The 21,017-nt window shown below is 45.8% G+C and overlaps 1 protein-coding gene across 1 annotated transcript in view; it reads left to right on the top strand.

The window, feature by feature from the left end:
- Window positions 1-21,017, top strand: part of LOC126981615 (fat-like cadherin-related tumor suppressor homolog) — a 108,225-nt gene that overhangs the window by 43,253 nt on the left and 43,955 nt on the right. Inside the window, exons 2-3 of the mRNA XM_050833053.1 lie at window positions 7,185-7,291; window positions 10,794-10,998. Of these exons, the coding sequence (XP_050689010.1) occupies window positions 7,185-7,291; window positions 10,794-10,998 (312 nt within the window). The remainder of the gene's footprint in view (window positions 1-7,184; window positions 7,292-10,793; window positions 10,999-21,017) is intronic.

Here is a 21,017-nt window from a genome sequence, read left to right as displayed (position 1 = left end):
TTCCATGGGTAGTTTTATAAGGCTTTGGTAGAGGTTGTGTTATTATTTCCATGGGTAGTTTTATAAGGCTTTGGTAGAGGTTGTGTTATTATTTCCATGGGTAGTTTTATAAGGCTTTCGTAGAAGTTGTGTTATTATTTCCATGGGTTGTTTTATAAGGCTTTCGTAGAAGTTGTGTTATTATTTCCATGGGTTGTTTTATAAGGCTTTCGTAGAAGTTGTGTTATTATTTCCATGGGTTGTTTTATAAGGCTTTCGTAGAAGTTGTGTTAGTATTTCCATGGGTTGCTCTATAAGGCTTTGGTAGAGGCTGTGTTAGTATTTCCATGGGTAATTTCATGAGCCTAGGGATAGTTTAACAAGGCTTATGCACCATGAACGTGAAAAGAACACTATTAAGAACCCGCCTCATCTCCTTTGTGGCCTTGGGAAATAGTTGTTGTGAGAACCGAAAGTGTATGAGAATAAAGGAGCTAAAATGTGTGTGTGTGTGTGTGTGTGTGTGTGTGTGTGTGTGTGTGTGTGTGTGTGTGTGTGTGTGAGAGAGAAAGGGGGGGGAGTTCATAGGTTTCTCTAAGTGCAGTGACCTTTCATCAGTATTTCACAAAACAATAACAACTCTAATCCCGTTCAAAACTAAGTCTGTCCATCGCTTGATTAATTGTACGACACCTGCAAAAATAATTAACAGCATTTTCATTGGGAATAAATTAATACAGAAAAAAAGTATGACCTCCCGACTCGTGGGCTTAATATAGATTGTTTTTTTCCTTGATGTTTAATGATTAACTGTTCCTCTTATTTACCAGCTGCAGTATTTACTCCGAGGTTTATCACTCGCATTATCGAACGTTTGCGGCTTTTGTTGTGAACCTTTTTCAGGGCCAGAGAGGAGCTACGTCGGGTTGCCATGAGTGTGCTCCCCGTTCATGGCGCGGAAGCCTTGCAAAACTACCGCCAGGCTCAGGAAATCACCAATGGAAACCCCAACAACCTCTCTCAGAGCCTTTTGAAATAGGTGGACTAAGGCTTCGAAGAGTTTGATAACGGCGACCTAAGTATTAAACGTCGAATGTTTTCAGCGCGGAAGCCTTGCAAAACTACCGCCCAGGTCAGGAAACCACCCATCGAAACTCCTACATCTGCGAGAGCCTTTGTAAATAGATGGACTAAGGCTTCGAAAAGTTTGATAATAGGGATATAAGTATTAAACGTCGGGTTGTCAAGAGTGTTTTCATGGTGCAGATGCCTCGCAAAACTACCGCCAGGCTCAGGAAACCACCAATGGAAACCCCGACAACCTCTCTGAGAGCCTTTTGAAATAGATGGACTAAGGCTTCGAAGAGTTTGATAACAGCGACCTGAGTATTAAACGTTGGGATGCCAAGAGTGTTTTCATGGCGCGGAAGCCTTGCAAAACTACCGCCCAGCCTTAGAAACCACCCATGGAAACTCCTAAAACCTCTGCGAGTTCTTACAATAGATGGACTAAGGCTTCGAAGAGTTTGATAATAGCGACCTAAGTATTAAACGTTGGGTTGTCAAGAGTGTTTTCACGGCGCGGAAGCCTTGCAAAACTACCGCCAGGCTCAGAACACCCATGGAAACCCCGGCAACCTCTGTTTCGAAAAGTTTGTTAATATGGACCTCAGAATTAATCCACATGCCTTCCCGCCTCGCCCCGACCTACCTCTCAACCCCGCCCCGACCCACTCTCGCCCCAGCTCCCTCTCTACCCCTCCCCAATCCCCTTTTCCCCGACACAATCACGCCTTGACGCAATCCCCTCTCGCCCCATTCTCCCTTACCTTAGCCCCCTCTCCGCCCCCTGATCCATTGGGCAAATAATAACTATCCCTCATTGACCAACACAGTAATAAGCGCGTGAGTCATTATGTACTTGTTGTGGGCGTTGGTTAGCCTTCCTCCCCCCTTGTCTCCTCGTCGTTGCCACCAGTCCGGGAGGCGTGATCAGGACAGCGGACTCATTAGTACGACGTGGCCCAAAATTGAAACGTGCAAGTAAGATTCAATTACCGACCGCTCTGTTCTTTTTTATTATGCTTATTTTTTGTTTTGTTTTTTGTTGCGGTGTTTTGTGATGTATTTTTTGTGGTGAATATGATTTTTTTTTTTGTGTGTGTGTGTGTGTTCTCTCTCTCTCTCTCTCTCTCTCTCTCTCTCTCTCTCTCTCTCTCTCTCTCTCTCTCTCTCTCTCTCTCTCTCTCTCTCTCTCTCTCTCTCTCTCTCTCTCTCTCTCTCTCTCTCTCTCTCACACACACACACACACACACACACACACACACACACACATTATATTCCAATGAATCTTGTATTTTTTTCGGCGTTGATGGGTCAGCCTATCATTGGTTGAATTAAACATGCCACCCGCTCTGATAACGTACAATGAAACAAAATTAAATATATATAATGTGTGTTGGGAGGGAAGGGGGGCAGTTGAGTGTGTGTGTGTGTGTGTGTGTGTGTGTGTGTGTGTGTGTGTGTGTGTGTGTGTGTGTGTGTGTGTGTGTGTGTGTGTGTGTGTGTGTGTGTGTGTGTGTGTGTGTGTGTGTGTGTGTGTGAGAGAGAGAGAGAGAGAGAGAGAGAGAGAGAGAGAGAGAGAGAGAGAGAGAGAGAGAGAGAGAGAGAGAGAGATTTACATAGATTTACATAGATTTACATAGAAAATCAGACCACACAGACCCCATGGTCCAGACTTGGTGGTCTGTCCTTAAACCTAAGTGATTTTACATTAATCAGATGGCTCCAAAACGTTGCATTTCTACTCTAGTTGATATTAAGTTGAAGGAAGTGACGGTCGAGCTTACTTTTGAAGGAGTCAATCGTGTTACACTGGACCACTGATGGTGGAAGCTTATTCCATTCTCGCACTATAACGTTGGTGAAGAAAAATTTGGTGCAGTCTGAATTTACTTGTCTACATCTGAGTTTTACGCCATTGTTCCTCGTACGCAAAGTGTCATCGATCATAAACAATGTTGATCTGTCTACATTCGTGAAACCATTAAGTATTTTAAAACATTCGATCAGTTTTCCTCGGAGGCGACGTTTCTCAAGAGAGAACATGTTAAGGGCAGAAAGCCTTTCTTCGTAGGATTTGTGGCGCAAGGAAGGGATCATTTTCGTTGCCCGACGCTGAACACCTTCTAATTTAGCAATATCCTTTGCATGGTGGGGAGACCAAAACTGTACCGCATATTCCAAGTGGGGTCTGACTAAACTGTTGTAGAGCGGGAGTATTACATCTTTATTCTTGAATACAAAGTTTCTTTTAATGAAGCCCAACATTCTGTTCGCTTTATTTGCTGCATCGATGCATTGCTGTGAGAATTTGAGGTTTGACCCCCAAGTCCTTAACGCATTGAACGCTTTTGAGTTTAACGCCGCGCATTTCGTATTCGAACTTCTTATTCCTCGTTCCAATTTGAAGGACCTGGCACTTGTCTACGTTAAAGGGCATCTCCCATCTCTCCGACCAAGCTGAAATTTTGTGCAAATCCTCTTGGAGGCTTTGCCTGTCTTCGTCAGTCAGAACCGAGTTACCAATCTTTGTGTCGTCTGCAAATTTACTAATGCGGTTATTGAGTCCAACATCCACGTCATTGATGTATATAATGAAGAGCACTGGGCCAAGGACCGAGCCCTGAGGACGCCACGAGTGACAGGCGCCCACTCTGAGTTAAATCCGTCAATCACAACTCTTTGTTGTCTGTTGCTCAACCAATTCGCGATCCATTGGTTTACTTGACCGTCAATACCTATTTGCTTTAATTTGTAAAGTAATTTATGATGCGGGACTTTATCAAACGCTTTCTGGAAAGAGAGAGAGAGAGAGAGAGAGAGAGAGAGAGAGAGAGAGAGAGAGAGAGAGAGAGAGAGAGAGAGAGAGAGAGAGAGAGAGAGAGAGAGAGAGAGAGAGAGAGAGAGAGAGAGAGAGAGAGAGAGAGAAAAAAGATAGAGATTTACATAGATTTACATAGAGAATCAGACCACACAGACTCCTTGGTCCAGACTAGGTGATATGTCCTTAAACCTAAGTGATTCTACATTAATCAGATGTCTCCGAAACTTGGCATTTCTACTCTAGTTAATATTAAGTAGAAGGAAGTGACGGTCGAGCTTGTTTTTAAAGAAGTCAATCGTGTTACATTGGATCACTGAAGGTGAGAGTTTATTCCATTCTCGCACTTCAACGTTGGTGAAGAAAAATTTGGTGCCGTCTGAATTTACTTGTCTACATTTAAGTTTTGTACCATTATTCCTCGTTCGCAAAGTGTCATCGATCATAAACAATTTTGATCTGTCCACATTCGTAAATCCATTAAGGATTTTAAAACATTCGATCAGTTTTCCTCGGAGGCGACGTTTCTCAAGAGAGAACATGTTAAGGGTGGAAAGCCTTTCTTCGTAGGATTTGTTGCGCAATGAAGGGATCATTTTTGTTGCCCGACGTTGAACACCTTCTAATTTAGCAATGTCCTTTGCATGGTGGGGAGACCAAAACTGTACCGCATATTCCAAGTGGGGTCTGACTAAACAATTGTAGACCGGAAGTATTACTTTTTTTTTTTTTTAATAAAAAAATTTTTTTGATGAAGCCCAACATCCTGTTCGCTTTATTTACTGCATCGATGCATTGCTGTGAAAATTTGAGGTCTGACGTGATTTTGACCCCCAAGTCCTTAACGCATTGAACGCTTTTGAGTTTGACGCCGCTCATTTCGTAATCGAACTTCTTATTTCTTGTTCCGACTTGAAGGATCTGGCACTTGTCTACATTAAAGAGCATCTCTCATCTATCAGACCAAGCTGAAATTTTATGCAAATCCTCTCGGAGTCTTTATCTGTTTTCGTCAGTGAGAACCGAGTTATCAATCTTTGTGTCGTCTGCAAATTTACTATTGAGATTATTGATTTCAACATCCACATCGTTGATGTAAATAATGAAGAGCACTGGGCCAAGAACCGAGCCCTGAGGAACGCCAATGGAGAGAGAGAGAGAGAGACAGACAGACAGACAGACAGACACAGGCTGGCCGGCAGACAGACAGACACAGGCTGGCCGGCAGACAGACAGACACAGGCTGGCCGGCAGACAGACAGATAGACAGACTGAGAGAGAGAGAGAGAGAGAGAGAGAGAGAGAGAGAGAGAGAGAGAGAGAGAGAGAGAGAGAGAGAGAGAGAGAGAGAGAGAGAGAGAGAGAGAGAGAGAGAAAGAGGAAGCTTACGTTCGACTCATTTCCTAATTATAAGTTTTGGCAAAAAGCTAATTTCCAAACATGTCTTCTGCGTGTTTTCGTTTCGCCGGTGACTTCATTACAATTTCATTTCCTTCATCCCCGCAGCTTAAAGTCTGCATCAAGCTCGTGTCGTCTATCTGTGAATTAATATAGTGGTAGTATTATTCCAGGGTCGACAGATTTTTAAGTTCGTATTCCTAAACGTCTCGGCGCCTCAGTTCGTCTGTTTGAAAAGCCTCTCGTAAGTTGCTGGGCTTTTCATGGACTGTTTTGTGATGCCAGTGATAGTTTTACACGACTTTAGCTTCTTGAATGTCTTCTTGAATGTCTCTGTGGCCTTAGGAATTAGTTGTAGTTGCTGGGATTTTCATGGCTGTTTTGTGATGCCAGTGATAGTTGTACGTCCGCTGCACCTTGAACAGGAAAGTCACCATTGAAAACCCGGTCAATCTTTTCTGTGGCCTTGGGAAATAGTCGTAATGGGAGCCCGATACGTTTAAGAAGTTGCTGGGCCTTGCATGGACTGTGTTGTGATCCCAGTGATAGTTTTACACGACTTCTGCTTCTTGAACGGGAAAGTCACTCATGAAAACCTTTTTAATCTTCTCTGTGGCCTTGGGAATTAGTCGTAGTTGCTGGGCTTTTCATGGACTGTTTTGTGATCCCAGTGATAGTTTTACACGACATCTGCTTCTTGAACGGGAAAGTCACTCATGAAAACCCGGTTAACCTTCGGTGTCATTGGGAATTAGTCGTAGTTGCTGGGATTTTCATGAGCTGTTTTGTGATGCCAGGAATAGTTTTACATGTCTTCTGCACCTTGAACGGGAAAGTCACTCATTAAAACCCGGTTAACCTTCTCTGTGTCCTTGGGAAATAGTCGTAATGAGAGCCCGACATGTTTACCCCTTCAACACGAGGACGCGTATACTGTGTCCTTGTGTGCCCCGAACCATATCCAAGGATGCGCATACTGCGTCCTGGCTCGATTTAACCAATATACGAGTTATTTCTCTCTCTCTCTCTCTCTCTCTCTCTCTCTCTCTCTCTCTCTCTCTCTCTCTCTCTCTCTCTCTCTCTCTCTCTCTCTCTCTCTCTCTCTCTCTCTCTCTCTCTCTCTCTGTATCTATGTATATATATATATATATATATATATATATATATATATATATATATATATATATATATATATATATATATATATATATATGCTTACATCTCAAAATTATCAATTAATTTATGTTTCTCTATGTGCACCATTTAGTTCTGCATGTTTTCATATATAATACATGATGATTGTGTTGAGTTTATGGCTGAAAACTTGTTATATTCAATAGCGACATTTGAAATTTGACGCGCGCGGCGATCTCGGATACGGCACAGGGTGCTGTTTTGGCCCGGCTGTAGTGAGTTTCTTTATGTGCACCATTTAATTCTGCATGTTTTCATATATGATACATGATGATTATGTTGAGTTTATAGCTGAAAACTTGTTATATTCAATAACGACACTTAAAATTCACCGCGCGCGGCGATCTCGGATACGGCGTGGGGCGTTGTTTTGGCCCGGCCGTAGTGAAGGGGTTCAGAATATTGAACTTAATGTTTGAAGTGGTGGGGAGGGGAGGAGCGAGAGGAAGATAGAGGATCAAGTGGAGAGATGCAGTTGAGTGTATGTACATCTAGGATAGGTCTGGTTCTGGCTTTCTTCTACTTCTCTGCTTTAATCCCTACTGGTGTCGGCCACCCTTGTATGTTATCGCCAGTATATTCTGTCCTCTGCATCCACTTCGTCCAGACCCAGCTGCCTCATATCTCTCTTTAATCCCGTCTTTCCATCTAAATCTCTGTCCTCCTCTCGATCTTCTCCCCTCCTCCTGTTCTGGTCTGTTCTGGTCCCTAACATATAGTCTTGTTCCAGGCGTGGTGCGGACGGTGGTGGCGCTTGACAGGGAGGCGGCGCGCGGCTACTGGCTGTCCATCGTGGTGTCCAACGGGGGAGCGGCGCCCCTCACCGACACCTGCCACGTGAGTGACGCCCCCTTCTGTGTGTGTGTGGGGTGTGTGTGTGTGTGTGTGTGTGTGTGTGTGTGTGTGTGTGTGTGTGTGTGAGAGAGAGAGAGAGAGAGAGAGAGAGAGAGAGTATGTCTGTGCGTGAGAATCCTTCATATTCTTGGTGTTCCTCATCATCAAAATTATTTCTAATTACATTGAATATTTACATTTTTTTAGCATCTCATTACGCTAGGATTGCTTTCTATAATGTGCATGTCACTATTAATTGTGACATTCAGCTGTCTGTTCATACTCAGTCAACCGAACCCTTGTCAGGTTAATAGAGCTGGAAATCGTGTAAACCACAACCAGTACGAAAAAAATATCTAGCGGCTCTGACTGAAAAGAGAGACTCGGGACGGAAATACCTGTGCCGCTGTGTGTGTGTGTGTGTGTGTGTGTGTGTGTGTGTGTGTGTGTGTGTGTGTGTGTGTGTGTGTGTGTGTGTGTGAGTGTGTGTGTGTGCGCGTTCCAACCTTCACTAATGCCAACCTCTCGTCCAAGTCAAGCATCTCTCTCATTTTAAACATTTCATGGACTCAACTTCTAATGAGTTACCCAGTGTCTCAGTCCATGAATAATCTTTGCCATTCTAACCTGATATGAAGAAAAATGTCTGCCCACTGTGCTTACGTGAAAATATAACCCGACCTGCCTTGTGGAGAGCGGCGGGTCAGTCTGGGCGTTGTGTGATGCAACGCGGCAGAATGGTGGAAATATAGACGCGCCCCAGAACCCTTTTGAGCCTGGACCTGATAAAAGCGACCCATTCAACCGGCTCCCATAGTTGAATCGAAGGGAAGACGGAGGAGTGGAGTCAGCTGGATTTGTGGCTTTCTTCGCCCCTCTGCCCACTACATTCTCAGCCTCTAGGGGACATGGAGCCTTAAGTAGACTGGCCTGGGTTTATCCTGTGTAGCATAAGTCAGACTCCATCTTGATTCTCAGCCTTTACGGGACAGGAAGCTTTAAGAAGACTCCCCTTGGGTTATCCTGTGTAGAATTAGTCATGCCCCATCTTGATTCTCAGCCCCTAGGAGACGGGAGGCTTTAAGAAGACTGCCCTGGGGTTATCCTATGTAGAATTAGTCATCCCCCATCTTGATTCTCAGCCCCAAGGAGACAGAAGGCTTTAAGAGGACTGCCCTGGGGTTATCCTGTGTAGAGTTAGTCAGGCGCTATCTTGGTTGTGCCGCGCAGTTTATATTTTCACGTAAGCACAGTGGGGATAGATTTTTTACAGCTCAGGTTAGAATGGCAAAGGTTATTCATGGACTGAGAAATTGGGTCTCTCATTAGAAGTTGAGTCCTTGAAATGTTAAAAATGTTTGACCTGGAGGAGAAGTTGACATGAGTGAAGGTTGGAACACACACACACACACACACACACACACACACACACACACACACACACACACACACACACACACACACACACACAACGCCCTCATGGACACACCGCATCGCTGGAAATATGTTGATGACAGCACCTTGGGCGTCCCCGTCAACAACAGGGATCCAGACTATGCACCTTTTCAAGCGTCGCTCGACAACCTTCAGGCATGGACGGTGGACAATAATGCCACTATTAACCACACCAAGACCATGGTGATGCACGTTTGCACGTCCAAGAGAGATGTGCCTCCTCCGCTGCTGTCTATTGGCTCACACCACCTCCAGGTTGTCCAATCCACCAAACTACTCGCCATCACCGTAGACAACCAACTCAACTGGAAGCTCCACGTCTCCAACACCGTCAGAGCAGCCTCCTACAAGCTGTACATGCTGCGTACACTTAGGACGCTGGGGGCACCGGCTGTTGAGCTGTGCAGTATTTACACATCTTTCATACTCCCAAAGCTCATGTATGCCTCCCCGGCGTGGTCATCGTCCCTTACCCTCACCCAACAACAGCAGCTTGAGGGGGTTCAAAAGAGGACATTCAGGGTCATTTTAGGCCCTGACTACCACGCCTACGACAATGCCCTGACCACCCTGAGTCTCCCGAGGCTCTCTGACAGACACCTGGACACCATCAGAAAATTCGGCGTCTCCCTGCTTCACCATCCTCGCCACCGCCATCTCCTGCCACCCGACGCGCCTCGCCCCGCCCGCTTCACCAGACACCACAACATACTCACGCCCTTCAGAGCACCACGAACTGATCGTTACAAACTAAGCGCAGTACCTACGATAGTGAGGATTATAAACAATGCCCAGCAGTGATAGTCAATCCCAACGGGTCGCGGTGCAGATTAACACCTCACCGCCACCCTCTCAGTGCTCCCTTTGCACCACCCTCCCTTCCCCTTTTGTCTCTATTTTTAGCTCTCCTAAACCACCTCCAATCCTCCCCTCCCCCCCTCTGGTGTAGCCTATTTAGTATTATAGTTTATTGTATTTCTAATTTGTATATTTTCAGCCTTACGGCTGCCATACTTTAATAAACCTATTATTATTATTATTAATTATTATTATTACACACACACACACACACACACACACACACACACACACACACACACACACACACACACACACACAAACACACACAGCGTACTTAACATAAGAACACAAGAACATAGGGAGACTGCAAGAGGCCTAATGGCCTACACAGGGCAGCTCCAGATTCCCCCCCACTACCACCTGTCATCCTCGTCCACGTAGCTATCCAGTCTACTCTTAAAGCAAGCTACCGTCCCTGCACTCACTATGTGGTTGCTGAGTCTATTCCATTCCCCCACCACCCTATTACTAAACCAATACTTGCCTATTGCCCTCCTAAATCTATACATTTCTAATGTAAATCCATTACTGCGTCTTCTATCGTGTTGGCTAATTCTCAGTACTTTATTTATATCGTCTTTGTTGTAACCCTTGACCCATTTGAATACTTCTATCAGATCTCCCCGCACTCTTCGTCTTTCTAGCGAATGTAAGTTGAGATGTTTCAGCCTATCTTGATAAGGGAGGTTCCTCAGCCCCTGAATCATCTTGGTCATCCTCCTCTGAACTGATTCTAGCAAGTTGATGTCCATTCTGTAGTGTGGGCACCAAAACTGGACAGCATAATCTAAGTGTGGCCTAACTAACGCTAAATAGAGTCTGAGGATGACCTCTGCACTTTTGTTGGTTACCGTCCTGTTAATAAACCATAATACCCTGTTAGCCCCATTCCTCGCACTAATACATTGTTTCCTTAGTTTTAGGTCAGAGTTCACTAACATTCCCAAATCCCTTTCACACTCTGTTCTACCTATCGCTGTGGAGTCTAAACTATACCCGTGTAATGGGTTGTGTTCCTACGGGTATAGTTTAGACTCCACAGGGACACACACACACACACACACACACACACACACACACACACACAGCGTACTTTATTGCTGTAAACACACACACACACACACACACACACACACACACACACACAGTACCCTCCCACCATCCTACCTTTTAACCAATCCTCTTTCAGGTCTTCGTGGAGGTCGAGGACGTGAACGACCACATGCCCCAGACGGAGGAGCCCGTCTACCACACCTACGTGGCCGAGAACCTGCCGCCGGACACCTCCGTCATAGCGCTGCGGGCCTCGGACGGCGACCTGGCGCCCTCCAACATCTCCTTCGCCATCACCAAAGGGAACCAACTGGCGCGCTTCAAGATACACCCGCAGACAGGTAAGGAAGGGGGAACTTATTTATCTTTGTTTACATCCGTGGACGCAAAAGTCAAGTGCAAACAAAAACAAAAACAGGGGGAAAAATAGACCCACAGACATCACCAAAGGGAACCAACCCGCGCGCTTCAAGATACGCCCGCGGACAGGTAAGGAAGGGAGCAGCCTGTTTTAATTTTGTTGATATCCGAGAGAAACAAAGCCTTTTCAACTATTACAAATGCATTTTCTTGTCGAATGAGGTAGGGGACTATAGATGTAAAGAAATGATTGAAGTAAAAACACCGCACTTCCAGTGAATAGCTTATCAGTGTCAGTTCGGTGCGGAAGAAAAAAAAAACTTTTGCAGTGGAAACAGGAACAGGGGAAAGAAAAAACCGCAAAACCTCACCAAAGGGAACCAATTACTCCGCTTCAAGATACCCCCGCAGACAGGTAAGGAAGGGCCAGCCTGTTTATTCTTGTTTACATCCGAGGAAACAATTTAAGGGCAAACGAAAATATAAACTGGGGAAGAAAAGTTTGCAAAACATTACCAAAGTGAACCCATTAGCGCGCTTCAAGATACACCCGCAGACAGGCAAGGAAGGAGCGACCTGTCTATTTCTGTGTACACTCTTAACAAAAAGTTCTCGAACACCTGGGCACGATGGATGTGAAAATGAATCGATCGCGACAAGTCGCCTCGGAATGGTTGGCACCCCTGATTGTGATGACGCATCTGAATCCATTACTGTATGATACGTTTCGATCTTGTGTTGATGGCCGCAGTAAGTTATGCGCTTGTTAGTTTCAGTGGAGACCTCACAAGGCCCGCGCAAAGTCATTATTATCCTTCACATTGAAGGCCTCAGTTATCCCCAAACAGCACGGCGGATTGGTGCGTCCATTTCTGCCGTATCACCATGGCCCAACAGATATGTGGAAACAGGCTCTACTAGTGACACGCCTCGAAGCTTCGAAGCAGACTTAACAGATAATCGGCGCAGACGGTGCATACACTCATTATTAAATCAATACTTCCCATTTTCATATATCTTCCACTTAAGTAAGTCGTCGCAGTATGTGGTTTAAGTATTGATTTTGGCAAATATTTTAATTTTACATATTTCTGCTGGCAATTATACTCAAACTCCCACCTGGAATTATCATTTCCTCATTTGAATAGGAATGACGTCAGTCACAGCATTTAAACTGACTGATAACGTCCTGAAACGGAATGGGTTACAATTGTTTTTTGTTTATCCTCACGACAGCCTCAAAAAAATTGTCAATAATTTCTGTAACGCAATGACGACCTAATGTCAGTGACCCGGTGCTAAATTAGTTAATACCAGAATGCCGTCATCCTACAGATGATAAAACGCACTGGTGGCGAGGAATTATCACCGCAACATATAACCAATTATAAAAATACGGTTAAGCTATTGTCACACTGACCTTACGACCTGATAACGACCACCAGCGACCCCAAAACGCTGCGATTCACACCCACCACTTCCCGACCATGCTGGTGGCCGAGCAGTCGTGCTACCAAACAACTACCGGCGGGCGTCCAGTGTAAGTTCAGTGGGAGGCCGGACGGCGACCATGATAAGATTTGCACCTTGACCTGACACTTGGAGCCACGTCAAGACGCCCACCATGCACCGACCGGTTGCCGACAGGCCGCGTACCGGTCGCCGATGATCGACGACCGCTAGGCGGTCTGTCGCAATGAAGACGACGATCTCCCGTAACGACCGGTCGTATGTCGGTTGCCGTCCAGTAGACCACCGGTCACACGATCAACGCCGTCCGGTCTGTAGGCATCGGCAACGACAACACGGCGATGGCCTGCCACAAGACGCCACCCGGACGCCGACAGATACCACAGTGGTCGGCATCCTGTATGTGTCGTATAAAAACCTGCACAGTCTGGGGCGGCGATTACACTTTTACCGATACGTTCAGTGTACACACCGACGATGACAGACCCATTTGCATCTCACTTGGCCCTGCCCGTGCTGCGCCTGACACAACAAGTTCGTGATGACTTCACGACCTGCTAAATCTACAGTCACACTGACTTTACGACCTGCTAAAGCTATTGTCACACTGACTTTACGACCTGCTAAAAACCACCTGCGACCCCAAAAGGCTGCTAATCATACCCACCGGTCCCCGAACACATAGGTGGCATAGTAGTCGGCGGTCATTTAGTGTCCATCTAGTGTCCGTCCGTCCAGTGGGTAGCCGGACGGCGACCATGGTAAAATTCACACCTTGACCTCACACCTTTAGTCAGGCCAAGACGCCCCCCATACGCCGACCGGTGACCGATAGACAAGGACCAGTACGCGTCCTGTCGCAATGAGGACGGCGACCTCCCTTAACGACCTTCTGCTGACGTGTTACAGTATATAATATTATCACCCAGTTATATTACACATTTCTCATTCTTATTTCTAATGAAAGAAATTAAAGTATTCTGTGCTTCACTGCAGCAAAAGACGGATATTTGTGAGCGCCCCCCTCCCCCCCCCCCCCATATGTGCCGCAGACAACATGCAAAAAATGCTCCAAGCAATCTTGGTTTAACCTGTTGTTAGTATGCATGTAACATTATATTCGTTCTAAAGCATTTCCATTACCCTGGGCAGAGCAGAAGATGAAATTAACAATTCTTTTTGAAATGGGTAAAAGCCATTAACTCTACAGACTCTTATTGTTACTGCTGTGCACATCAAATCCTGCAGTAATTTATTTTGGTTAGGCAGAGGTGACCCATACACATTTGGCCGTGTACTTGACCTGTGGAGCAGGTTGAGTCGGGACGGAGCTTGGACGGGCTGAGGGGCGTGGGACGTCACTGCTCAGAAATGTACCTCAATTCCGGGCAAGGGTGGTTTAACCTACCACCGGTCGCCGCACAACTCGCCGTGTGATGGAAGGCCGGACTTCGACCACGGCCAATGACAGATGAAAAGTGGACGGCGAACATCAGCAACCTCCTACTATCTGACGGCAACCAGACGGCGTCCGCTTGTCATCCGGTCGCCGTTCAACAGTTAATAATCACCTGTCGGCCACCGGTGGCACTCCGCTTGCCGTCCAGACGCAGTTCATTCGGGCACCGGACGGCAACCTTTTTTACGACCGGTTCGACTCCACCCTTTATATCTCCATGGGAGAAAGGGAGGGAGTGGATTGAAGCAGGGAATGGAGAAAGGTAAGGAATGCAGGGAGTGGACCTCTCTTCACTCCCTGCCTCCCTCCACCTCTCTCTGCATATGGCAGTGCTAGGAAGTATTACCACGTCACACCAATACTAAATGAACTTAAACGTCTAAATATAAAGAAACAAATTACCCTGGACAGAGCAGCTATGATCTTTAAACAAGTCACCCACCACTACCCGGACCACTTCTTAACACTCCCAGTTGTTAACATCATGACGGACAGCAACACAAGACAACAACAAAATATACATGTCCCCAAACTAATACTGACTCTTCGAAGCTAGAGCTACAAGTGAAGCAGCTCATGAAATATATAATCAATCACCTCCAGACATCAAAGAAACGAAAATCGTACTCCATTTTAAATCAAAGTTTATAAAATATTACCTAATACATAATTAACCTCACTGTGTATTTGCAAAGTGTAGTTGAAGTGTGTGTGTGTGTGTGTGTGTGTGTGTGTGTGTGTGTGTGTGTGTGTGTGTGTGTGTGTGTGTGTGTGTGTGTTTATATATATATATATATATATATATATATATATATATATATATATATATATATATATATATATATATATATATATATATATATATAAATTGTGTGTGTGTGTGTGTGTGTGTGTGTGTGTGTGTGTGTGTGTGTGTGTGTGTGTGTGTGTGTGTGTGTGTGTGTGTGTGTGTGTGTGTGTGTGTGTGTGTGTGTGTGTGTGTGTGTGTGTGTGTGTGTGTGTGTGTGTGTGTGTGTGTGTGTGTGTGTGTGTGTGTGTGTGTGTGTGTGTGTGTGTGTGTGTGTGTTATGGACTTCAATGTAAGGAGGATAGTGATGTGGGTGTTCGTTGATTGTCATTATATATAGACCGGCCAGGAGCCTTCAGGTGACATGACAACATAAGCTGCGGCCGCCGGAGACAGGTCAGTTGAAACTGGACAGGACAGGAGTACTCAGGTAACAATACAGCATCAGATGAGGTCTCGGAAATCAGGTCATGTCATTATGTAGCTACAAATGCTGGGGTAGACTGTAATACTGGGGTAGACCGCACACTAAAGTAGCACCTAATATTCTGTACAACTATGTATATATGATTTTAATTACGTACCTTACAATATGCCCGAGTAACTGTAACAATAACCACGTTCAGTGGAAATAAATTATTATTATTATTATTATTATTATTATTATTATTATTATTATTATTATTATTATTATTATTATTATTATTATTATTATTATTATTATTATTATTATTATTATTATTATTATTATTATTATTATTATTATTACTCTCTCCCCATAATGATAATATGGGGCATAAGAATACCTCACCTGTAAACAGGTCTCAGGAACACCTTGTCTGCTATAATAATTTCATACTGCGGAAACCCAGATGGATTGTGATCTGACATGACTAACACCTGGCACATGAAAGGTCAGGTTCGAGTGAGAGAAGCAAGGAGTGGAGGGAGGCAGAGAGTGGAGAAAGGTAATGAATGGAGGCTGGCAGAGAGTGTAGAGAGAGAAAGTGGAGAAAAATAGGAAATGGAGGTAGTGGACCTCTCCATTCTCTCTCTCTCTCTCTCTCTCTCTCTCTCATACTAAATAAATCACCGAGTTTGTATACTACAACAATGAAGGCAAGCAAGGTCTGTGTGTGTGTGTGTGTGTGTGTGTGTGTGTGTGTGTGTGTGTGTGTGTGTGTGTGTGTGTGTGTGTGTGTGTGTGTGTGTGTGTGTGTGTGTGTAGCATTTACCTTCAAACCAACTTGTACAAAGTATAATTGTACAATTTTATGAGGTAAGCGAGGGTAAAGGCTATGGAAGCAATGTAGATATTCAAAGGTTTAATATAATGAAAAAGAACATGTATATAAAAAAGTAAATGGAACATCGCACATTTACACAGAACGACGGCTTGAGTGTTCGGGTGTGTTGAGCTCGCTGCTGTTCCTGTATTGGTTCCTGTGGTCGGGTTGCCGTGGCGATTGATGATCCAGGATTTCTGTCAAACCAGACAGATTCAACCCCCCATAAGGGGTCGATGTAACTCCCTGCCAGAAAGCTGTAGGCCACCGTGGTTGTGGTGTTCCTGGGTAATACGTCGGCATAGGGGGGTGTTGTGGTCGTACTGGCGGATGTGGCTGGTACTGCTGCTGTCGTGGTGGGAGCGAGGGGTCAGGTTGAGGCTGGACAGGTTCCTGTAGGGCGTTCCTTTCGAAGCATTGCAGGAAAAGCGTCATGGCCTCCTTCGTGAAAAGCCTCCACGATATTTCACTCAGCCCTTTAGCCTCGATGCCCAACCAATGGCAGAAGGCTGCCCGGGAGTTGGCACTCACGTTAATTTATTCAGGGCCGAGTCCAACGTGTGTGCCATGTCCGGGCTGGCGGACATTCTGGTGGCCACCTTGAGAAGGGCTTTGTCCAGACGTCTCGCAATACTCACTGGCTGGAGCTGACGCATTCCGGAACTGGTGGAAGCCGGGCTGGGGGAGCGTTCAACACCAGCACTGCAGTCACTGTCGCTGTCCTCCTCAGGTGGTTCCTCCGTCGATATAATCCATCCAAGTTGGCGACTTTCCGCTCTCACGCCGACGTGAGACTCGTCGTCGTCAGGGTTGATGACAATATGAACTTCTAAGTCCTCTTCCTCGTCCGCATCCATCTCCTGGGCACCATCTAGGAGGGAACAATCTTCCACTTCCTCCTGAGGCTGCAGTTGACGTACCCTCTTCATTGTTGACAGTAAGTATACGAGTGGTAGAAGCCGTTGCGGTGGGCAGATGGAGGCAGGAGGTGTTGAGAGAGTCTGGTCACTGGTAGTCGGATGCTGGGGCGAATGCTGAACTTCGACTGGAGCGCCGTTCTTTTATTACGGTCGCTCCGCCCACAATGACCTGACTTCGCCTAGTCTCCTCCAGTCGTTGAGAGCGGTGGCGGTCCGCCCTCAGCCCAGAGACAGGCAGAAGCCAATAGGACGGGGAGGAGGCGCCAATCATGCGGCCATTTGACCGCCACTAGATGGCCACCGTGCGGCGATTGGACGGCGTCCATTTGCCGTCCAGCCTACCACCGGTCGCCGCACAACTCGCCGTCTTGTGGGAGACTGGACGCCGACCACGGCCAATGACAGATGCAAAGTGGACGGCGAACATCGGCGACCACCTACTACCTGACGGCAACCAGACGCCGTCCTCTCGCCATCTGGTCGCTGTTCACCAGTTAACCGCCATCTGTTGGCCACCGGTGGCAGTCCGCTTGCCGTCTAGACGCAGTCCATTCGGCCACCGGACGGCAACCTTTTTTTCACCTTACACCACAGAATATTAGCAATACATTATCGAGATCAAGCGACAAGACTTATCAGTGCGCATGTAATACTGAGCCATTGGCATCTCCCTCCTTCCCACAGAGCATGTGTACACAGGGCTACCACTCATTAACACAGGGAAAGGTGTTTCTAAATTCTTCGTCGAGAACTTTTTGTGGAGAGTGTACATCTCAGGAAGGAAAATTTAAGGGCAAACAAATATAAAACAAGGAAATATAAAGCCCGCAAAACATCACCGAAGGGAACCAATTACCTCGCTCCAAGATACACGCGCAGACAGGCAAGGAAGGAGCAACCTCTTTATTTCTATGTACCACATCTGAGGAAGGAAAAGTTAAGGGCAAACAAATATAAAACAAGGGAAAATGAAGACTGCAAAACCTCGCTTCAAGATACTCCCGCAGACAGGTGAGGAAGGGCCAACCTGTCAGTTTCTGTGTACACCTGAGGAAGGAAAAGTTAAGGGTAAATAAATATAAAACAAGTGAAAGAAAAGTTCGCAAAACCTCACCAAAAGGAAACAATTAGCGCGCTTTGAGATACATCCTCAGACAGGCAAGAAGGGATCAACCTGTTTATTTCTATGTAACCACACCGGAGGAAAGAAAAGTTCAGGGCAAACAAATATAAAACAAGGGAGAATGGAAACCGCAGAACCTCACCAAAGGGAACCAACTACCTCGCTTCCAAGATACACCCACAGACAGGCAAGGAAGGAGCAGAATGTTTATTTATGTGTACATCTGAGGAAGAAAGAGTTCACGGCAAACAAATATAAAACAAGGAAAACTAAAAAAAAAAAAAGCCCGCAAACCTACTGCTCTCCAGAATGTGATTGAGGGTTCCAAAAGGTTTCTCAGAGGGGGTTGAAGAGGTGTCTTGATACTCTCCTGTCAAAGAGTTTAAGTCATTCTAGACACTCGTTTATTGCTGCCGAGTCTGTGTGTGTTTGTGTGTGTGTGTGTGTGTGTGTGTGTGTGTGTGTGTGTGTGTGTGTGTGTGTGTGTGTGTGTGTGTTTCGTCTATAGGTGTTGATCGTTCCTTTAATGAAACAATTAATAATGACGAATTGTGTTATAACCGTCAGCTAATTATCTCTCAGAGTGTAAAGCCATCACATTAAGTACCTTTCATATAGTAATAATAATGTAATTTTTTGTATAGTAGAGCGTGGATTCTCACAAACCTGCCGTGATAATGTCAGTAAGTGAGTAGTTTTTACCTCACTCGTACTAACATTCACAGCGAGGAAAAACATCTTCAAAGGAATTCATAATTACCGCGGCATCCTCTTTGTAAACAAGGCTAATGTGTGCTGCTCGGCGGGGGTGGAACACAAAAACCTACAGGCGTATTAAAAAAGACCACGAATTATATTACTGCATCACGCGCCGCTCTGAATAATGACCAAAAAATCTAAATACATATACGGCAAGTCTATCTTGTTGGCGGGAAAGATAAATCTACTTCACAAAAACCTACATGCATATTATGAGAGCCAAGAATTTAGTATTGCATCACGCGCCGCTCTGAATAATGCCAAAAAAAGGATCTAAATACATACACGGTAAGTCTATCTTGTTGGCGCCAGGCGGGAAACAAAAGCCTACACGCGTATTATGAAAAGAGTCACGAATTGTAGTACTGCATCACGCGCCGCTCTGAATAACGACGAAAAGATCTAAATATTACCGCGGAATCTCTTTATGAACAAGGCTAATATGTGCTACGTGGTGTGTGCTGGGAAACCAAACACTACAACCCCGAGACTGTGCCCTCTCCAGACTCCTGCTTCACGGGAGGACGTGTTACCTGCCTCACAGGTTGACTCCCAGCCTGCCTCACAGGCTAACCCCCAGCCTGCCTCACAGGCTAACCCCCAGCCTGCCTCACAGGCTAACCCCCAGCCTGCCTCACAGGCTAACCCCCAGCCTGCCTCACAGGACAACCGCCAGCCTGCCTCACAGGCTGACCCCCAGCCTGCTTCACAGGCTAACCCCCAGCCTGCTTCACAGGCTAACTCCCAGCCTGCCTCACAGGCTGACCCCCAGCCTGCTTCACAAGCTAACCCCCAGCCTGCTTCACAGGCTAACTCCCAGCCTGCCTCACAGGACACCTTCCAGCCTGCCCCACTTAACGCTTCTCTTCCTGCATCACAGGATGTCGGGTTCCAACCTGTAAGGAATGGAGCCAAACCGAAGCAGGCAACCAAGAATTTACTGACCTCCACTACCTTCAATAGGTTCCAGGTGCTGGCAGACACCATGAAGGATGAGTTTGAGACTCGCCTACTTGGGGACTCCATGGTGCGTGGCCAGCTGGTTGAATTATGTGGTCGTTCATCAAACGGCCGCAGAAAACGTTACTGCTATCCAGGTGCCAGACTGGACGACATCACCGCAGCGTGCGATGATGTCACGAGAAATGCCGACCGAAACACCCTCTTTGTCATTCACGCGGGGACGAATGACGTAAAGACAACCCGTTCTGAGGAACTGCTTGAGAAATACCGCCGCATGACCAAGCACTATAAACGTAAAACGGATGCCAGTAACATCATAATCTCAGGAATCCTCCCGAGGGTCGGTGCCGAATCTAGCTTTTATAGTAAGGCTTTCAGCACAAACAACAGACTTCAGTCCCTTTGCTCACAAGAAAACGTCCAGTTCGCTAACTTGTGGAACAGTTTTTATTACGATTCAGACTTGTTCCTTGCTGATGGCATCCACTTAAACCCTGTTGGAGCAGCCCGTTTCGGGAGGCTGCTCTGTGACCAAGTGACTCTTCGAAAGCCAAAAAACGCGGAGGCGAGAACACCAGCAGCTCCACCGTAAGATAGTACTCAACCCGCAAAACCCCCGACTCGAATCACATTAAAGCTTGCTATGCAAACGCTCGTAGCCTACGTAACAAATTTGAAGACTTAGAAGTCCTCGCAGCTACAAATCATTACCACATCATCGGAGTCACAGAATCTTGGATAAACACTTCCAATAGAGATTTCATTGCGGAATATAGATTACCGGGTTATACCATCTTTTGTCATGAAAGAGAGAACAGACAGGGTAGAGGCGTTATATTTTATATCCACAACTCTCTCCATCCAGATTCCGTGAAAACAGATATTATAACTAATGTAGACACGGTCCTCATTAAAATTAATAATAAATCTCGTAAAATAGTAATTGGACTTATCTACAGACCGCCAAGGCAGACTCTTGATACCGACCACGCATTAAGTGAATTATTATTAGAAACAAGTAGCAGTTGCGAGGCAGTAATTGATGGGGTGAACCGTTGAACTGTCATACAGGGCTCGACCTGTACACAAATTTACTAGAAAGTGATTTACATCAACACGTTCGAGAACCGACTCGGGAAAATAATATACTTGACCTTATCTTTTCAACGACAGCTGATCTAGTTAACGAAGTAAATGTTGGTCCAATTTTTAGTTCTAGCGATCACCGAACAA

This window comes from Eriocheir sinensis, chromosome 49, assembly GCF_024679095.1.
Source record: "Eriocheir sinensis breed Jianghai 21 chromosome 49, ASM2467909v1, whole genome shotgun sequence".
NCBI lineage: Eukaryota > Metazoa > Arthropoda > Malacostraca > Decapoda > Varunidae > Eriocheir > Eriocheir sinensis.
Note: the sequence above shows the minus strand (reverse complement) of the source record. Positions and strands in the feature narration are given on the sequence as shown.